Source organism: Lepidochelys olivacea (assembly GCF_965140295.1).
Source record: "Lepidochelys olivacea isolate rLepOli2 genome assembly, chromosome: 13".
NCBI classification, from domain to species: Eukaryota; Metazoa; Chordata; order Testudines; family Cheloniidae; genus Lepidochelys; species Lepidochelys olivacea.
In genome coordinates, this window is record NC_140423.1 from 8,783,554 (window position 1) to 8,804,705 (window position 21,152).

Sequence of the window (21,152 nt, forward strand, 5' to 3'; positions counted from 1 at the left end):
TGCATATGGCTTTTAGCCCTTTGTGGTGATTGCTTATAAAGTAGTTTTTCTTAAACCTGGTCTACACTTAAAAATTAGACCGAACAGCTATGTCACTCAGGGTGTGAAAAATTTTGCTCCCTGGGCACTGTAGTTAGATCGACTTAACTTCAAATATAGATGGCATTCTTTTATTGACATAGTTGTCTCTGACAGGAGGTATGGATTAACTACATTGATGGAAAAAGCCCTTCCGTTGGTGTTGATTGGAAGCACATACACTATGGTACTACAGTGGCACAGCTGCAGCGATGTAGCGTAGACTTGTCTGTAGTTTAGACTAACGGGCTCTGTCTAGACTAGAAAAAGTTGGGTTTTTTTCCAATTAAGTTTGCTCTGTTGAGCCAGTTTAACTTGATTGAAAACCCCACGCCACACTTATGTAGACAGTTTTACACCTTCAGCTTGATTTTTAGCAAGTTATAACAACTAGGGTCCTGTTTTGATGAGTTAAGCTAGTTCAATTAAAAAACAAAACAAAACCCACACTTCTCTCTTAGCCAAGACTCTATATCAACGTAAGGTATGCTAGCATTGTATTACTGATTAACTTTATTTGGAGGCTAAGATTTCCACACTAAAAGTTTTTTCTTTGAAACGTCTTTGAATAATTTTGTACATCTTCTTCATAAATTATCAAAATACTAACAATTTTTAATTTGAGCAATTTCAGGCACTTAGATTTTAGTATAGGATTGTAGCAAGGTTACAACCTGATTAATCTTACAGTATTTTTCTAGTCTTATGTTGACACTGGCTGTTTCTGTAATTTATTATTAACATTATTAATTTTTATAGCACCATAAGTGAACAGGACAATTTATAAATAATCCTGTTATAACCCAAATACAAGGAGGATTAACTTGTATCAATACCACAGTATATGTCTCTCCAGAGTAACTATCTACCAACTAGATCAACAGACTAACTTTAGATCAGTAAGTTTATTTGAATTACTTTAAAAAGATAAACTATATTAAACTAATACAAAAACTATATTAAAATAATTTATATTGTTACTTAAACAAGCCCTTTGAATTTGCAGTTGAGGATCAAGCTTTCAATAGCTAGGTAGGGTGGAATGTAATAGAAGAGATAGTGCTTCTCCATTTTTCAGGTTCAAGGTTTTAATTGCCAAATGTGAATTTCTAGCCTTTTGTACAAATTGTGCCTAAAATTTATTTTTGCCTCCATCATTCCAGAGGTCAAACTTACTTGGTATGTATTCTATTGCCTGTTTGCAGTATGTTTCACAACTGTAGGTTTCAGGTAGTTAGTATAGTTATTCTATATAATGCATATGCATGTTCCAATTCTGCTTGTTAGCTCTCAGAACAAGGAATTATACTTTAATGGGCTTGATCTTCAGGTGGACCACAGCTCCATTTGGTGTCTGTTTCTCCCTCCCTTCTTTCACCCATTTTCTGTCCTGTGAGTGTGAAATAGAGAAGCCTTAAGGTGGTTCTGACTTAGTTTGACAGTAGGTCTGTCGATTAATCGCAGCTAATTCACGCGATTAACGATTAAAAAAAATAATAGCGATTAAAAAAATGAGTTGCAGTTTTAATAGAATACCAATTGAAATGTATTAAATATTTTTGGATATTTTTCTACATTTTCAAATATTGATTTAAATTACAACACAGAATACAAAGTGTACACTGCTCACTTTATATTATTTTTGATTACAAATATTTGCACTGTAAAAATGATGAACAAAATAGTATTTTTCAGTTCACCTCACACAAGTACTGTAGTGCAGTGCTTCTCAAACTGTTGTACTGGCGACCTCTTTCACATAGCAAGCCTCTGAGTGTGACCATCCCCCCTTATAAATTAAAAACACTTGCTTATATATTTAACACCATTATAAATGCTGGAGGCAAAGCATAGTTTGGGTTGGAGGCAGACAGCTCGCGACCCCCATTTAATAACCTTGCAACCCCTGAGGGGTCCCGACCCCCAGTTTGAGAACTTCTGCTGTAATGCAATTTACAAATGTAGTTTTTTTCATTACATAACTGCATTCAAAAACAAAACAATGTAAAACTTCAGAGCCTACAAGTCCACTCAGTCCTACTTCTTGTTCAGCCAATCACTAAGACAGACAAGTTTGTTTACATTTATGGGAGATGATGTTGCCCACTTCTTATTTACAATGTCCCCAGACAGTGACAACAGGTGTTTGCATGGAACTTTGCCAAATAAATACCTTGCAATGCTGGCTACAAGATATGCTAAACGTTCATATGCCCCTTCATGCTTCGGCCACCATTCCAGACGATGTGCTGTTGATGCTTGTTAAAAAAAAATGCGTTAATTAAATTTCTGATTTAACTCCTTGGGGGAGAATTGTATGTCTCCAGCTCTGTTTTACCCACATTCTGCCATGTATTTCATGATCTAGTAGTTTCAGATGATGACTTGGCATATGTTGTTCGTTTTAAGAACACTTTCACTGCAGATTTGACAAAATGCAAAGAAGGTACCAATGTGAGATTTCTAAAGATAGCTACAGCACTCACCCCAGGGTTTAAGAATCTGAAGTGCCTTCCCAAATCTGAGGGACCAGGTGTGGAGCATGCGTTCAGAAATCTTAAAACACTCCAATGCGGAAACTACAGAACCTGAACCACCAAAAAGAAAATCAACCTTCTGCTAGTGGCATCCGACTCAGATGATGAACATCAGCGTGCGTCAGTCCGCACTGCTTTGGATTGTTATTGAGCAGAACCCATCCTCATTGTGGACACATGTCCCCTGGAATGGTGGTTGAAGCATGAAGGGACATATGAATCTTTAGTGCATCTGGCATGTAAATATCTTGTGACGTCGGCTACCAACGGTTCTGTGCGAATGCCTGTTCTCGCTTTCAGGTGACATTGTGAACAAGAAGCAGGCAGCATCATCTCCTGCAAGTGTAAACAAACTTGTTTATCTGAGCGATTGGCTGAACAAGAAGTAGGACTGAGTGGACTTAGGCTCTAATATTTTACATTGTTTTATTTTTGAATGCAGTTTTTTGTACGTAATTCTACATTTGTAAGTTTAACTTTCACGACAGATTGCACTACAGTACTTAAGTGAATTGAAAATACTATTTCTTTTGTTTTTTTACAGTTCAAATATTTGTAATAAAAATAAATATAAAGTGAGTACTGTAAACTTCGTATCCTGTGTTGTAGAAAACCTCCAAAATATTTAAATAAATGGTGTTCTATTAACAGTGCGATTAATTGTGATTAAAAAAATTAATCGCCTGATAGCCCTAATTGACAGTAATGTGTCCTAGGTGCAGTTCTGCCAGCCTAGGACCATAAAAGTACAGCACACTCCAGCCATGCAATGAGCGTGGCCCCTATACCAAGGTGGGGCCTAGAACAAGTGGGATAGAGCTGGCTATGTTGGCTCTGTACTGTCTGGAGAGCCCCCCCCATGCAAGGGCACCATCCCCAACCCACCCCTTTAGGACTGTTTTAAACCCTCTTTGCACTAGTAGGGCAATGCCAAGAGTTATGGCATTATATAGGTGGAATCCATTATAGGGTGGAATCACTCACGGTTTCTCTTTCTGGGGGGAGGGGAACAGAAGTTTAAGTTAATTTTATATTTTTTTGGATGAATTCAAAAGTTGTGAATTGTAAGAACTAAGTCCATCACATGCACATGCAAGGTAATGGCCTTTGTCACTGAAGGATTTGTAGTTTAATTTTTACCAATTGATAAGGCCGGATGAAATTTCCTAATTTGTCACAATAAACTGCATTTGTTTTGAACGTGGCACTTGGTGTGTTTATAAGTATAGCAGGAGTTTGATTAAAACTGAAAATAATCTTATTCAATTCTACTGATTCAATGTTTCTCTCCAGATCTGATTAGTGTAAGATGTGACCAAGCAATGGGTGAAATGGATTTGTTGCCCAATATTTCACATTTACACACTGGAATAAAATGTCAAGTTCAGTTTGTGTAGTGACACATTAAATATAATATTTATATATAAATATTTTATATATAATACTCATTGAGGATGTGAACAAGTTTGTATTTTATCATTTTCTACTCATTCAAAAACATTCTGAAATTGTCCATTTTTGCAGTGATCAGTATAGTATATAAAGGGTGATAGAGAGGAAAAATTCAATGGAGGTTCTGACAGCAGTTAAAAGTGAACAGAGAATTTGACCCGGTTGAGTATTCAAAATTTTCTGTACTGAAGTAATGTTGCTTTATAAGATATTACTCGCATGAAAGTTTAGCGGTTGTTTTACCATGTCTCTAAGCTCCGCAAGCATAAACATAGCAGGATAAAATCTAAGTAATGACACAAGTGAAAGGTTTTATGCTGCTTTTAATTGATTAGCTAGAAAATGTTTTTCTTTGTAATCTGATGTAGAAACTAAATCCAATTAAAATCCATGATATGCAAGATTATATTCGTTGAAAAAACGAGTAACTTTTCCTCAGGAAAAATACACTTAAAATATTCATGTTTTGTGGTATAACTCTCATTGTGTGCAGTGGTCATAATTGGACACTAGTTGAGGGACGTCATTTAAATTGGCCCCTTGTTGATGAAAACTATCTTAAATTCTTTTTGTATTGATTTGCTTCTGTGAAGAGAGGTAACTGCATAACTCTTGGAGATCAAAGATGCATCCGATGAAGTGAGCTGTAGCTCACGAAAGCTTATGCTCAAATAAATGTGTTAGTCTCTGAGGTGCCACAAGTACTCTTTTTCTTTTTGTGAATACAGACTAACACGGCTGCTACTCTGAAATCTTGGAGATCAGTGTTTTTTAAATTGCAGTGTGAGGATATATAGGGGAAAACCAGTCTGAATTCAATATGTCATCTTTATCTTTTGAAGTCCTCTGGTGGAGAAATTAAACAAGTGTGTTTAGTTTGAGAGCACTAGATTGAAAACATGCCAAGAAAATGGTGTGACATCTTTGTCCATATACAGATGTGTTGAATTGTTTAGAAAAGCAACCTAGAGCATGACCATTTCAGAGTCTCATCTTCTAAAAGTGCCTTAGAACAGATCTTCAGCTATAGATGGAGATCTAGAATGCTCTAACTTATTTGCTGAGTGACACGTAAGGCTGAGTCTACACTACAAAATAAAGTTGACTTAAGTTACGTCAACGTACAGCCACCATAGTAATTAAATTGTTTTTGCATGTCCACACTACGCTTCTATCGGCAGTGCGTATCCTCACCAGGAGCTCTTGCACTGATTTCACTGTCAGTGTGAGGTGCTGACAGTCTGAACCCCGCCATTGTGGGGTGCTGACAGCCAGAATAGTCTGAAAGGGAGCAGTGTGATGTAAGCAATATGGTGTCTATATGGACACTGGATTGACCTAACTAAATCAACCTAAGTGCTACACCTTTCACAGAGGTAGAGTTATTACGTTGGTGTAGGGAGCGATTTATTGGTAGGGAGCTACATTTTAGTGTAGGTGCTTAGTTAGGTTGATGTAAGGCAGCTTATGTCAACCCAACTTTGGACGAGGCCTAAGATTTAGTTTTCTGATCTTAATAACACCTCTATTTTTTGTGTGCGTGCAAATAAATGTAGGTGCAGTTTTTCACTTAAGCCAAAACTTTTAGAAATGTTAACTGGTGTTGTTTATTTGCCACTATTTTTGGGTCCCCAACTTGACTCCTTGGGCTTCTTCAGAGGTGCTGAGGACTGACTGCTCCTGTTGGCCTGACTGTAGCACACAAAATTAATAAGCACTGGGGAAATGTTTTGGTTAGATATCCCAGGCCCTGGTTACAAAAACAAACATAGCAGCTACCATCTGAAAATCGAACACTTAGTCTGGTTCTCCACAACTATCCAGTTGAGTTAAGTGTTTGGATATGTGACTGAACAGGGAATGACTGCCTCATTGCCCTCTCTATTTTATTTATCTTTTGGGGTGTAATGCAGCACAGTACCATCTGTTACAGATGCTCTTGAGAGGGATTATGATTTTATAACCATTTTCATTGCTAAAATTGTTATGGAAAATTAATTTAGAAGTTAGAGAAATGTGTTGCTGTTTCTGATAACTTTTTTTAAGCCAGGCTAATGGGAATCTGGTTTAATGGCAGGATTTTCTTTCAATTGAAGCACTTCATAAAAGTGAATGCCTTAAAGTCAGAAAAGAATAAGTAAGATATTTTCAGGATTACTCGTTTTAACCTCTTAGCCATGTGGAATGTTTATGGTATTGTATGTTATGCGCATGTAGTATTGTACCATAACTTGATAGACTGACGACAGAAATGTTCTTTAGTTTTAATCGGGATTTTATGATGAGCGTTGGGATAGTTAATTTTTCTTTATATAAAACTTTATAAACCAGTTTTGTGCGAATCCAGACTATACGCAGTTGGATATACATTCCAGTGTACCTGCTAATTTCAAATGTGTTGGGCTTTTTAAAGATATTTAGAGCTGTTCCCTTTTTGTTCTGTAGCCATTTGCGTGTGCAGAATATTTCTTGACCTCTTTCTTTTTTCGCAGGCATGGTCCTTGTGCGTAGCGAAAATGGACAGTTACTGATGATCCCTCAACAAGCCTTGGCACAAATGCAGGCACAGGCACATGCCCAGTCCCAGCCCCAGAATACCATGACTCCTCGTCCTGCAACGCCTACCAATGCACCACCAGTACAGATATCAACGGTGCCGGTGAGTTTCTCACTTTACATAAGTAAGAAAATCATTTTCCTTAAATATGTCTGTGAATGTAGTCCTTAGGAAAGCGAGGGACTAATAATGCTGGTTCTAGGCAGTAATAAGTCAAGGCAGTGCTGTACAAGCTTCCCCAAACAGCACCGCCACAGCGCCCCAACCCTAGTGTGTTACACTTCGGCTGGTTTTCACTGAAACTGATCTTCACTGCAGTTGGCTGGCAGTAAATTTAAAACTAATTAAAAGAAATACTTTTAGACCATGCATAATTAACCCATGGAGCTCATTGCCATAATAAGACATTGAGGCCAAGCGCTTAGCATGATTTTTTTGTTTCAAGGATTAGGTATTTCTATGTCTGAGACCACCATGGTTACATTAAATAGGGTAAAAAAAAAATCCTATTGGCAGGTTGTTCCATAATAGCCCACTATGGGGTTTCTTGCACCTTCCTCTGAAGTTTCTTCTACTGGCTGCTGTCAGAGGCAGGGTACTGGACTAGATGAACCATTCCTCTGGTCTTGTATTGCAGTTCTTATGTTCAAACTCTAACATAGTTTGGATTCTTTTGTAGGCTCCTGGAACGCCTATAATTGCACGGCAGGTGACACCAACTACTATAATCAAGCAGGTGTCTCAGGCTCAGACAACTGTACAGCCCACAACAACGTTACAGCGTCCTCCTGTAGTGCAGGTGAGTTTGTAGAAACATACATATGAACAATGAAGTTATGAATTGCAAAAATAACTTGGAGTAAAATTCTGTTTGGGAATATCTCTGGGTGAGCACTTAGAGTACATAGGACACTTTTCTCCACTCCCTAAAATGTCTGATAATCTTCAACTATGTCAGATTTTGGACTTCAGCTACTCAGCAACATTCCTTTCAAAGTCAACTTTCTTTTTGAAAGTCCTGTGTTTGTTTAAAATACCTTCTGTGCTTTCCTCCAAAGGAACAGACACACGTTTCTCTTTGGATTTGAAACACTCTTTGATGCTACAGGACTATAGTTCCATTATTGTCTCTGCTTAAGCTTTTTAAAGGGTTCTTATTCTAAACTTCCTCCTCCCCTGTAATTCTTCTTTTACCTTTTCATACCATTGCTTTATCGTCTCCCGCCTCCAGCTCTTCTGCTTTTGGTTTTTATGTATCCACAGGAATTCAGTATGCCTCAAGGATGTCTCATGGTGCCTCCTCAACTTGGGGGACTCTGTCCTAAGTTCAGCCTGACTGATAGGGTGACTCACACTTTCTAACCACACCACCAAGAAAATCTGAAAGTAGGGATGGAATGTTATATGCAGTACTGATACCATCTGATTCCTACATCCTAACCTTCATTTTTTCATGCTTTCTTTCCCCTTTAACCTGACAACAGATGAATCAATTAAGGGTTTTCTTAAACGTTCCCCTCCTTTACACTGAGCACCAAGTGCACAGTTCTTGTTCCCCTTTAACCTAATTTTAGCCTATACTGAGGGGGAAGAATCTGCAGTGGCCTTTCCAGATTTGAGCCTTCTTTTATGCAATAGTGCCTCCCTCATTTTCACAACTCTTGTGCTGGATGAGCAAATTCACTCTGTCTTCATTGCCTTTTGGAGTGAACACACAATGGTTTTCACTTCGTTCTTCTATTTTCCTAACAGCGGTGTAAGTTGGGTAATCTTCTCCTTCCCCTCCTCCCAAAACACAATAAAACATTGCTTTGAAAAATCTAGAGTGCCTTCTCTTGGGTACCTTGTATAGTACAGAAGAGTAACTTTTGATAAATGGGCTATTAATACAAATGCTGAAAACTAGTCCTAATGTGCAATTATTTTCTTGATGCAAAGGCATTGTCATCAGTAGTTTAGAAATACACCTTGAAAGCCAACAGGCAAGTAGTATAGACGAAAGAAGGATCTAGTTATAATTTTAGTTCTTTAAAGACGTTATTTCTGCATCGTTCGCTGTTTTGTCTGTTTAAAACATGCTTGGAACTACTAAATTGTTTGAAAGAGCTCATCTCCCTCTTCTGCATGTTCTCCCTAAATTTCAGAATCTGGCTGAAGGGTTCTACCACTACAGCCATTTTTTTAAAGGAATATTCAAATTAAAAATAATATTATACAAAAAAACTTGGATTTTTCTGTGCGTTAGATTAATATTCAATGAGTTTTGTATAACTTTATGAAGAAAATTATTCTCTCCAGCTATTCAACCAAAAGGTAATAGAAACAACTGAGAGTGAAGTCTTTACCCATTATGCCTTCTAAAAAAACCAAATCCTCCTTTCGGGAGGAATGGCAGGTGAGGGAAACAGGTAAACAACTTTGGATGTCTAGGTAGCAGAAATATAGCACTAGCTTAATAATGCTTTGGGATTTGAGCATGTTTTCATGCTCAGTGTTATACTTTCTTTTATCCTGTAACCAAAACTCATGTATTCTTTAATCAACTTTCAGTATTTTCAGTTTTAAATATGTAGTGTGTTCTGCCATCTGGTGGTTCTTTCTTTGAACTGCGACAGATGGCTGATACTATCAGTACCAGTTTTGGTTTTTTATAGCAGCTGTGAAGGATGTTCCATAGTTTGGTTATTCCTTCTCCTTCGGTTATGTGGTACAAAGACAGATTTTCACACACTCCAAAAGGGATAACCCATGTCTGTATTCTCTACAGCCTCAGATTGTTCTGGGTGGTACCGCACAAACAACTGCATTAGGTACAGCCACAGCTGTACAGACTGGAACTCAGAGAACTGTGCAAGGAGCAACAGCAACCTCTACTGCTGCCACAGTAAGATCATGGTTACCAGCTCAAACTATACATATGTTTAAAATTCTGTGCTACTGTTCTCATTATACACCTGGTGTACATACACGTAAGTAAATGTAACATTATCAGAGTAAGGAGCAAATCAAGACTGAGTTCCCTTGAGTTATTGATCTTACAGCAAATAATGAAATTTAGCAGAAAAAATATAATTTAGGATACTTGTAAGCAAGAATGAGCTGAATTTTGATTTATAACAACCTTTCTTTATGGTTGGTAATGTAGCATTTATATAGAACTCTTCAAAGCACTTTGACTGCCCTCTGGGACATGGGCAAATTACTATGATTTATTTAGTGTCCGAATAGGATTAGAACTCAAGAATTCCTGGTTCAAGATATATATCAAATATCTTCAAGATAGGCAGTGAGTGATGGCATAAGAGACAGAATCAAGCTGGAGTGCCCTTTGTTCTATAAGGAGATAAGCATCAATACCTACTTGCTTCTCCTATTATAATACACTATTTAAGCATGAGGTTACATGGTGTGGTCTTGACTTCCATTCTCTAAATATCTTATATGCACACCAACTTCAAACATAATTGTAAATTACTATGTTTTCATAATTGAAATATAAAATGTTTCATTGCATCACACCTGCAAGCATTCTGTCAATTTTATTATACACGTCACACTATCTGATATGTAAAATCTTAGCTAATATTCTGTGTGTTGTGGGGCTACAGCAGAAAGATCTAAGGGGTCAGAGGACCTTGCACCTCACAGACCACAACCAGGTCGTAAGCCAAAGGAGTTCTTTCTTTGTAAGCAACCATTAGAGCACGCAACCACTTTGGAAGCACCCGGCCTTTGAGAGTATCACCTGTGTGGTGCTTTCATATTTCAGGGTAGCGGGAACTGGAAGTCCCCAGGTCACTTTGAAACCAGTGCTTCCCATATGACAAACTTTTTGGTAGGAATAAAATATTTGCTGCTTATTTTTTTTATACCATCATGTAAAAAAGCATGTCCGGTAAACTTCCAACTGAAGAGGCACATCTTGCCTTCCTCTTATTCTGCCTAACTTTCTTTTCCCTCCCCAATAGGAAACTATGGAGAATGTGAAGAAATGCAAGAATTTTCTATCCACATTAATAAAACTGGCTTCATCTGGAAAACAGTCTTCAGAGACTACAGCTAACGTGAAAGAGCTAGTACAAAACTTGTTGGTAAGAAAAGCTCATTAAAACTACTGAGAAATCAAGAGATGCTGGCTAAATTTTTAATTCACTAAATTAAGTTTTACGAAAAACAGGGTTTTATAAAACCTAAGATAAGTAGATATTCTGCATATGGTTTCCCTTGTTAATTAAAATGGACTTTTTAAAACCCAAAAGTTTCCTGTAACATTTGCAATGCAGATATCCTACCATTGTACTAGAATGGGGTTCTCAATCTGGAGATCGGAACCCCTTGGGGTTGTGAGGTTATTACATGGGGGGTCATGAGCTGTCAGCCTGCACCCCAAACCCGCTTTGCATTTATAATGGTGTTAAATATATAAAAAAGTGTGTTTAATGTATAAGGGGGGGGGTCGCACTCAGAGGCTTGCTATTTGAAAGGGGTCACTAGTGTAAAAAAAAAAAAAGTTTGAGAACCACTGTACTAGAATGTGCAACTGATTAGCCTACTGTCATGATATGAGATAAGTGGAATGCAAAAAGAATGCAGTATGAATGGTGAATATTTAAATTAGAGTTTCAAATTCTAAACGTTTTACTGATCTAAGGTGGTATTAACAAGTATAAGGATTTTTTAATTAAAGGCCCATTATTATGCTCTGAGTATGAAAATTCATAATTTCTTATTTATAGCTGTATTTTTGGACAATAACATTACATACCAATATTAAAAAAGATGAAATTTTTAGTATTTGTAGAATACCTGGCAAAATTGTATAGCCTATGAATTTTTAAAACTGAATGTGCTTTTTGTGGACCAAAAGGAAAGTTGTGTGTTAGGATCTATTCATAATATTAAAACTTTCAAGTAATGTTGCAATTCAGTTTCCACTCTCTAAATCAATCAGGGCTGTGGAATTTTTGATCTGGTCTAGGTTGGTTAATTGTCTGAGACTGGTGTAACTTGTATTTCAGAGTTGCACTCTACAAAATGTATATGACCATAATACTCCTGATAGATAAAAATAGCCAGCCACGATGGAAATGACAACTTACTTTTAAAAAATTAGTTGACCTTTAGAAATAGGTGTGGGCCTTAATGTCCAAAGTTCATTTATTTGGTGAATTTGAATATCTATTTTGTTTCATAGGATGGAAAAATTGAAGCAGAAGATTTTACCAGCAGGCTGTACCGAGAACTTAATTCTTCACCTCAACCTTACCTTGTGCCTTTCCTGAAGGTAATTCATAAGTTCCATATTCTTTTATTATCTTTCCGTGCTTATCTGAGCAGGAGCACATCAATTTAATGAGAAAGATGCTCTTCTAGAACAATATGCGTGCATGTTTTAAATGTTACCTGATCAGATTTTTAAAAAGATCCTTTAAAATACACAAATACATGTTTTGCTTCCCAGTCTCCTGAGATTTCTGCCCCCTGCACCCCTCCAATATTTTAACTGTACTAAATGAACACAGGTTCCACTGTAATGGCTAAGTTATTTTTGTGAGAAATCTGGAACGTAATTATTCTTTTCAATGATCAAAGCCATTTATCTCTGCACGGTGCAAAACCCTTCAAGCAGTTTGCACCTTAGTGTGCAGCCCAGCATGACCAGATGTCCCAATTTTATAGGGACAGTCCCAGTTTTTGGGTCTCTTTCTTATATAGGCTCCTATTACCCCCCACCCCGATTTTTCACATTTGTTGTCTGGTCACCCTAGTGCAGCCTTGGCAGGTAGACCCAAGGATTGAATAGCATGGAGACTGATGTATTCTCTCATTCGTAGAAGTGATCTCAGAGGAACAAGCTTGAAGCACTCTGATGGAGCAGTATGGGGAAACTTGCACTGTTGGTGCCTCTGCTGTTGTGTTTTATGGATAAACCAGAAAATATACTTTCCAGGGCTGTCTAGCTGGTACTTTTCATAAATACTTATGTAATCATGATTATTGTCTCTGGAACCCAAAAGTGTGGTAGGCACCTCACAGAACAAGTAGAACGTCACTATACTTGCCCCAAAGGAACTTGCAAGCTAAAATTACACAAAGTGCAACAAGGAAAACTACAAAGAGAGGAGGCTTGGGAGGACAAGGAGCACACAATAACAATGTTTGACTGTATAAATGTTTAAGGGGGGCAGAGTTAAGGTTGCATGTGCAGCCTGCACTTTGGCATTTCCTGTCTCTTAAGGCTGCATAGCTAAGCACTTAACATTGTTATTGCCTTTTCCTGCCTTTGATATATAAGGAAATCTCTGACCTATGTAGCAAATGGAAAATTGTGGTTTAGGATTCTAAAATCTTCGAGCAGCGTTACCATACTGTGATGCTTCACTGCTGGAGGAGGGGATACCGAGATGTATCAGTCCACTCAGCACTAGATGCCCCCCTGTGGCCAGGCATGGTGTCGCAGCTCTCTCACTGGGCTAGTGCACCCTGGCAACTGTTGCTCTGGTGCTATAGTAATTCCTCTTCCAGTGACCTAGCCCTCTGGCTGGGTCACCCTCTTAAGTCAGAACTGTCCAAACTAAAAACAAAATCTCAAAGTCTTAACACAAAACAGATCCTTCTGCCCTCTCTGGGGCTGTTTCTTAGTCTGTCTGAGGTTCAGCCTGCAACCCCTTTCACTGGGGCTGGTAGGGGAACCCTGTCCCACCTTTGCCCTGGGCCCAGGGCCCTGTACTGAACAGTGACATCTGCTCCTTTACCTGTGTTGCAGTTTTTACTGGGCCACTTCCTACCTTGAGGCTTTTTGCTTTCCGTCTGGGTCTCCCAGTCTCTTTCCTGTCTAGTCAGGTTCCCTCCTTGCTCGAGCGCTTTCCTCCCTACTCTGAGCTTCCTATCCTGCTCTGACTTTCTGTCCATCTCTTTCCCTATCTGCTCTTTATTACTACTTTAATCCTGGCTCCTTTTTACACAGGAATCACTTCATTCCTCTTGGGTGGAGCCATTCTTCAACCAGATTGGTTTAGCTCCAGGCTCACCAGCTCCTGGGGCAAGTCACCCTGTTAATCCAGGTTGGCAGTACTTTGCTACTACCTGCCCTTAACACAGATAAGACTTCCTCTTGCTGACTCCATCAGCCTCTGGCAACACATGCTCCACCTTCCAGGCCTCGCTATCTCTGTATCAGATAGTGATTAGGCACGCCAGGACTCCTAAGTCCTCAGAGCATCCCTTTGGCATGCTCAGCCCCTATTCCACTGAATACTCACAGAACTCTCAGATCCTCTCCTCCCAAAGAAATAGTACGGACTAGCTTGCAAGATTCAACTCTGGATCTATATTTATAGTGAAAGCAAGAATAAACTTATCAAAGAACAGTGATGTAAATGACAGAAAGAATACTGGAAACAAATGGTTATATATAAAACAAAAGCCTAACTTTCTATAACCTAAACTTAACTCAAGACAATCTCCTGTCTTCTACAAGATACCCCAAGTCCTTTTCCCAGCATTTTCAACCAGGATGGTTGAGGTTGCCCCTTTAGTCAGATCAAGCCTGCAGGCAGTTTGTCTTCACCAGTGGAAGTGTCTTTTTGCACCCCAAGATACACTTTATAAGCCCTTTGATCTTCATCTGAAAAACAGGATTTCCCACACTCCGTGTTTTACTCTTCCTGTTAATTTCTTTCTGAAGTTTCTGCAAGCTCTCTGTTAGCATTTGACTCAGTATGCTAATAGACTTCCATTGTGAGACATACAGTGGTCCACCAAGGAGATGTGTCCCACTTCCTATCTGGAGAATTTTGTCTCAAGGTAGGCTACTGTTGAATGGTCAGCATTTTAACTTCAATGCCTAGAGAACATAATTTTCAGTGTGTGTGTGTGTGTGTTTTTTATATATATATATAAAGTGTGCGTGTGTGTGTGTATGTATATATGTATGTAACTTCTCACATTCTCCATATATACATCTTACAATGATTATGATGACCAGTATGATACAGGCTTTTATTAGACCTTACATTACATTTTCTTGATGAACCCAGGGGATCCTTATACCCGTGTCTTCTGTTAGATGGTATCCAGAGGTCCTTGGGTCACACGTATGATGTTTTAACTGTAAAACCAGACACATTTTTGACTGTTTGAGATTAAATGCACTGATTCTTTTTTTATTTTTTTAGATAATAGCTGCATAGTTCCTGTTAGAGCTCCATGGTGGTCTAGGATTTCTGTGCTCAGAAAAATTTTAACTGAACCAGAATTCACCATAGTTATGTGAAAGTAAATTCTTTCATTCTCTTTTTTTCTTCAGAGGAGTTTACCTGCCTTGAGACAGTTAACCCCAGACTCGGCCGCTTTCATTCAGCAAAGTCAACAGCAGCAGCCCACAACGCAAGCAACAACTGCGCTGACAGCTGTGATGCTGAGCAGCTCAGTTCAGCGCACAGCGGGGAAGGCCACTGCCACTGTAACAAGTACTCTCCAACAGCCTGTAATTAGTCTAACTCAGCCTACGCAAGTTGGGGTTGGCAAACAAGGGCAACCTACACCACTGGTACGTAAACCGAAGTGCATCATGTATTGGCTTTTGAAGTGTAATGACTATTCTTCACAGTTTAGCTCAGCCAGAGACCTTTCTGTGAACATTTAAAGAAGGTAACTGCTAAGAAGAAAATAATGTATTATTTTAAATACAGCAATGATCAAAGTCCTCTATCATTTCCTAATTATTAAAAATAAAAAATCAGCAAATTCTTTCAGTCAATGCAGAGCCAGGTCGTAAATTCTTAGAATTGTTTTAAATAAAAACTGATGCAGATTTTAGGCCTGTGTAATGATAAAGTATTGTAGGATTTTTTTTTTTTTTTTAAATCTAGGTTACACGATTTGTGGCTTTTTTAGGAATGTAGATCATTTGGTAGCTTGTATTAATCAGAGATGGGAAAGAATATTAATATTCCATTTAACAAAAGCCCGTTATAACACAATTTTGATATCATTCTAAGGGACTTGATCAACATATTGTAATAGACCAGTCTACCACGTGCTCATGTTAAACTTTGAATTGTCCAGAGAAAATACAAAAGTATTCACATCTATTTTGAGTACTAACGTGGCACTTATCACCATAATATGGTTACAGTGATTAAAATATTATCCTTGCAATACTTCTGTGATGTAGGGAAGTATTACTGAGGCGCAGAGGGGACGTCTACACAGCCCGTGGGAGCATGCCTCCTCTGGTTTGACAGACTCTGTGCTTGTGGGGCTTATGTTAGTGCTTTAAAAATAGGTGTGTAGACAGCACTTCGAAGTTGAGGGTTAGGCTGGTTTTGGGCTTTAAGCTGCAACTTCAAAGTGCTGTCTACATATCTATTTTTACAATGTTACCATGAGCCCCACTAGCTCAAGTCTGTCAAACTGGGCTGGGAGGCTTGCTCCCACAGGCTGTGTAAATGTAGCCAGAGAGATTGATATTTTGCCCAAGGTCACACAAGAAACTTTGTGGCAGAGCAAGAATCTGGAGGTCTCCAGGCCCAGTCCACATTAACACTAATGACAAGGCCGTGCTTCCTCTTTTGCTTTGGTCAATTTTCTGGAATGCACATAAAGATAATAGTAATAACAGAAAAGGAAGAAACCAAATGTGATGATGTAGAATCCCTTCTCCTTGAGGCAGCAAAGTATTGTTCTGTATTTATGGTGGTTTTTCCAGATGGGTTTGAAGATTATTTAGATAGATAATTTATATTTAGTAGTGTATTGGCCAGTATTGATATTTATTGTCATGTCTGCTTAGAAGCTACTTTTGTCCAGAATTTGAGGGATTGAAGGCAGGCGGCAGAAACTGTAATACTAATAGCATCTTTGTAGAAAGGCATTATTTGTTTATTTCCTTTAGACAAATGAATTCATCCGGTCTCAGTGCAGGGCACTGGATTTAATGACTTCTCAAGGTCCCTTCTAGGCCTACATTTCTATGATTCACTATGACCTATCGGCAGTCTGGGAAAGCATAATGAAAATTAAGCATAATGTGTGAATTATTTTCTTCTTTTGTTTAACGGGGCACTGACCATATTTACTAGAATGGAACAATTACTAGTTTACTAGAATATATGTGCATATCAGTTGTGTGGTCTTCACACCAATATGTAGCAGTGTGGGATAACTTGTGGAGAACTTGAGCACATCTAGCAATAGAAATGTGGAACTAATTATCTACAGGGGATGCCTTTGCAGTGATTAAGATATATGATTGATTTTTTAAAAGCTATCCCGTAGATCAGTGGCAGTAGATTTGATACTTAACCAAATTCTCTGGAGAGGGCCATGATAGACCATCATTCTCAAAAACTTTCATTTGATGATGGTGATGCCTTCTGATTTAAAATCCACTTTGCTTTTTGTGCCCTGGGCTCTTTTTTGGGAAGGTGGAAGCTATAGCAACTTCATCTTAACAAATAGAAAACTATCTCTTTCAGATGTTAGTTTGAATACCAAAAGCATCTCTTGCTGTCAACTATCTACACTTGGAAAAAGGAAAGATTATGGGTGGTTCTGGGAATAGGACATAACTCCATGTGGATGTCTTAGACTCTACTAATATTTTCATAGACAGGTGGAAAAATTAAAAAATAGGCTGGAATGGATAGATGGCTTTCTCACTGCTTAACTCCTGAGATTCCTAAGAGGCAGATTGCAAAATTAGGGTATTGCACTCTGATCAGAATCAGTATTTTCAGCAAATATGTCCCTCAACTAATGATCTGCCTCCAACTCTCTTAGCCTGTACTCCAAACTTCCTTGCAGGAGAAAATGGTAAACTCTTAGAGTTTATCCAGTGGACTATAGATTTGTTGTGTGAGAGAAGAATCTTTGATCCTGCTATACTCTCTCCATTTAAATAACTGGTTTTCCTCTGTTCAAGAAAGGTCTGACTTAAATGCCTGGCACTTCACATTTTCAAAGAGATTTCTTAAATTAAGTAATCCTCAGAACTGACAAGGAAGTAAACTTGACTATAACTGGTTTTACACACCAGAAGACTGAGGAACAGTGATGTTAAATGACTTGTTGAAGGTAATAGCAAATTAGTGGTAGGACTAGGTAAGACTTGGACGTTCCCAGGGGTTAGACCTTCACTTGATACATTAGAAGGTCTTTGCTATTCAGAATTTTCAGTAAAAAATCTAAAGGGGAGTCGCTTGTAACAATCCAGTAAAAAAACCTAGTGTTAGGATACCATCTTGAAAGAAATATTTAGTAGTCAATAGGTTCAGTCTGACTAATGTATAACCGGGTGTGTTGACTTTCTATTAAGGCATTTGGAGCCTACCGAAGAGAATTCTAAATCTATCATTTAGTCCTTAATACTTGTTGCTGACTTACAAGAAGTCAGACTACATGCCCAGTAACTGTTTATAAAGAAACATATGGGGCAAAGGTAAAGCCAGAGTCACAGAATTATGGAAGTTATGATCTTGGGTCTGGAAGGAGTTCGTAAACTCTCTTTTTGTGGCAGTTTGGTAGTAAAGGATTACTGAAAACTGAAGAATTCTAGTTGCGGCAAAAAAGCTCGTTCATGCTAAATCACTTTCTTTAGCATCTGTGGTAGCATTGAATCACAATTTGACAGGTTGCAGTTAGCAGGTGGGCTAAAAAGAGAAGCTTCCTGTTAAACTCGTCTTCAGTTCATGAATCCACCACTTGAAATGTTTTCCCATCTATTTTTGAGAAGGAGACAGTGATTCTGAAAGGTAGACATGAATAACTGTCTTAAAGTCAAGTTTTTATCTAAGGGTCAAATTTTCAGCTACTTTAACCCTTATCTGAACATGCACATGGAGATTTAGAGACTTTAGCTGACCATTTGACCCTAAATATCTTTAGAAGTTGGCTAATTTTGACTTTTGCCTATAGAGAAGAAATTTAACCTGCAGCAACTGGACTGTTAATTTTCCATGAAATAGGGTATATCTAAAGAGGGTTAAAAAATAAATACTTGAAGATTGTATTGATTATAATTTGCTTTTGCTCAAACACGTCTATTCACCAGTCTAAAGGTTGGCATAAGGATTTGGTTTATCCATTTGATTAACATCTTGTGCATCATTGTTCCTCAAATAGTTTAACATTATTTCCTCTCAATCTATTGGCAGGTTATCCAACAGTCTCAAAAAGGAGGGGCATTGATAAGGCCTCCACAGGTAACGTTGACACAAACCCCTATGGTAGCATTGCGGCAACCACATAATCGTATTATGCTTACAGCTCCTCAACAAATTCAACTGAACCAACTTCAGACAGGTAAGAAAATATTTTTGATACTCTGATGTTCTTTAATATGAAGGGTCTTTTAAAAAATGACCCTTAATACACTTCTAAAACAGGATTGTTACATTATTCGGGAATGAGTATAGCTGAAAGGTTTTACTTTTCTATTAATAATACTTCGCTATTATGTAGCACTTTGCATCATTAGATCTTGAGGGGTTTGACAAAGGAGGGTTTTAAAGCTGGGGATGCTGAGCGAGACAGAGGTGAAAGGACATTCTGAAGATTACCCAGTAGGCCAGTGTCAGATTTAGGAGTAGAACCCAGGTTTCCTGAGTCCCGGTGCAGTACCCTATCCACTAGGCCAGTGTTTCTCAATGACTGGTCTATGGATTGGCACCAGTCCCTGAGATCTCCCTGACATGGTTTAGGAAGGCAGCAAGCTTGTATCAAAAATGTTGAGAAACACTGCACTAGGCAACACTGCCAAGTACTGCTGTGTCTCATTAAATCATTCAGAACCAAATGTTTTCCTTAGATATGTGTGAATCTTTTATCAAGTTTAGAGGAAGCCACTAGATAAATGCATTCAAAGTCAGAATTTGGTTGTTGCTTGTTAAAGCCTCTGTCTAGTTAGAGAATAAAACTAGAGGTCAGCAAAGATCCTGGTTCCTAATTTTGCACAAGGCACTGTAGTAAATTCATGTTGCTATAGCTAGTGGTTTGCTTTTGTTTCCAATAAGTCTCCATCTTTCTTACACAAAATACACTTTTTTTTTTTCCTTAAAAAGCTGACTCAAGTACTCCTTTTCTTTTCTAGCAGTGTTGCCCAATCTTATTACACAGGAGGGCCACATAAACCTAAGCACAACTTTGTGTGGGCCAAACAGATTTACCTAGTTTAATAAGATTTAAAGTCACTTGTATTGATTTTTATATTTTAAGTTCAGCTTGTTTTGTATGTATTAGACAATACTGTATGTATAAACAGCCTATTTACAAACTTGTGTAAGCTAAAGCTATGTCTGCACTATGCTGCTTTTAGTGACATGGCTGTGCAGCTACAGCCACGTTGCTAAAAGGCGCGCAGAATAGCCGCTGTTTGTTGGCAGGAGAGACTCCTGCCGACAAAGCACTGTTCATACTGGCACTGTTGTTAACAAAAACTTTTGTCTTTCAGGGGTGGGTGTGTGTGTGTTAACACTTCTGAATGACAAAAGTTTTGTCTTTCCCTTGCCAGTGTAGACAAAGCCTAAACTGATGTAAACCTGATGACAAAAGGCTGATGAATCTGCTGTTAGTATATTGTGTTAAAGCAGGCTGCAGGCCTTATGAAATGCTCTTGTGGGCCATGTAGGCCCGCAGGCCATAGGCTAGATATCTCTGATTATCTGTAGTATAAATAGGGCTTGTGGCAATTAAGTTTCTTGTGTGAACATCAGTTTAAATTCTCTGACTGAACTGAAATATCTGTTGCTTCTAGACTGTTTCATGTGTGATGCTTTAATGCTCGGGGTGGACACGCTTCAGCAAAAATGGTTGGGACAGAAGAGTAACTAAAAATGTCACAACCCTATTTTTTTACTTTTGTACTGCTGCCGTTTTTAAAAACAGCTTTGTGCCAAAGCTGACAATGAACCCACCGCAAAAGAATTAAAAAGTTGGGCTAAAATGTGAAGCTCCACCACAAGTGATGTGGAGAAAACAAATATTGACTTTATTTTCTTGCAGTACCTGTGGTAAAGCCAACAGTATTACCTGGAAACAAAGCTCTGTCCACTGTTTCACCACAAGCAGCTGCCGCTCAAAAGAATAAACTGAAAGAACCTGGGGGAGGTTCTTTTAGGTAAGGAACCAAAATCCTTGTTTCTGTACAGAGGGCCTGAACACTGAAACCGCTGGGGGGCTTTCCAGTGACTTCGGTGGTGCATTGGGTCAGGGCTGTATAGATTTGCAGAGCGGGGAAAAAAGGATTTGAGGAGGCTTCTTCTAAGTGCTGGTTTGTCCCGCCCCCCGTTGTTGGCCTCATAGCTTACTGGTACCTAAAACAACTCTCTCAAATGTTCTTTGTCTGGGCAGCAAATAGAAAGTATTCCTCTCCTTCTGTCGACTATGCTCAGGCTTGCTCCACTCCACTTTATGCTGAACACATCTGCCATCCAGCCTTTTCCATAGTAGTAACCTCATTCTGTTGCTGTCTTGTGGAAGCAATGTAATCTGGGTTTCTACAAGATGTGAAAACCTCCAGGATGATG

At 38.5% G+C, this 21,152-nt stretch overlaps 1 protein-coding gene across 2 annotated transcripts in view; it reads left to right on the forward strand.

Annotated features, from left to right (window-relative positions):
* The window catches only part of TAF4 (TATA-box binding protein associated factor 4), a gene marked incomplete at its 5' end in the record, with an annotated part of 66,970 nt that overhangs the window by 24,054 nt on the left and 21,764 nt on the right, over window positions 1-21,152 (forward strand). For both annotated transcript variants that reach the window (XM_084645329.1, XM_084645328.1), the window contains 8 exons: window positions 6,560-6,726; window positions 7,304-7,423; window positions 9,392-9,508; window positions 10,593-10,715; window positions 11,819-11,908; window positions 14,933-15,175; window positions 18,783-18,930; window positions 20,629-20,743. In XM_084645329.1, coding sequence (XP_084501455.1) covers window positions 6,560-6,726; window positions 7,304-7,423; window positions 9,392-9,508; window positions 10,593-10,715; window positions 11,819-11,908; window positions 14,933-15,175; window positions 18,783-18,930; window positions 20,629-20,743 — 1,123 coding nt within the window. The remainder of the gene's footprint in view (window positions 1-6,559; window positions 6,727-7,303; window positions 7,424-9,391; window positions 9,509-10,592; window positions 10,716-11,818; window positions 11,909-14,932; window positions 15,176-18,782; window positions 18,931-20,628; window positions 20,744-21,152) is intronic.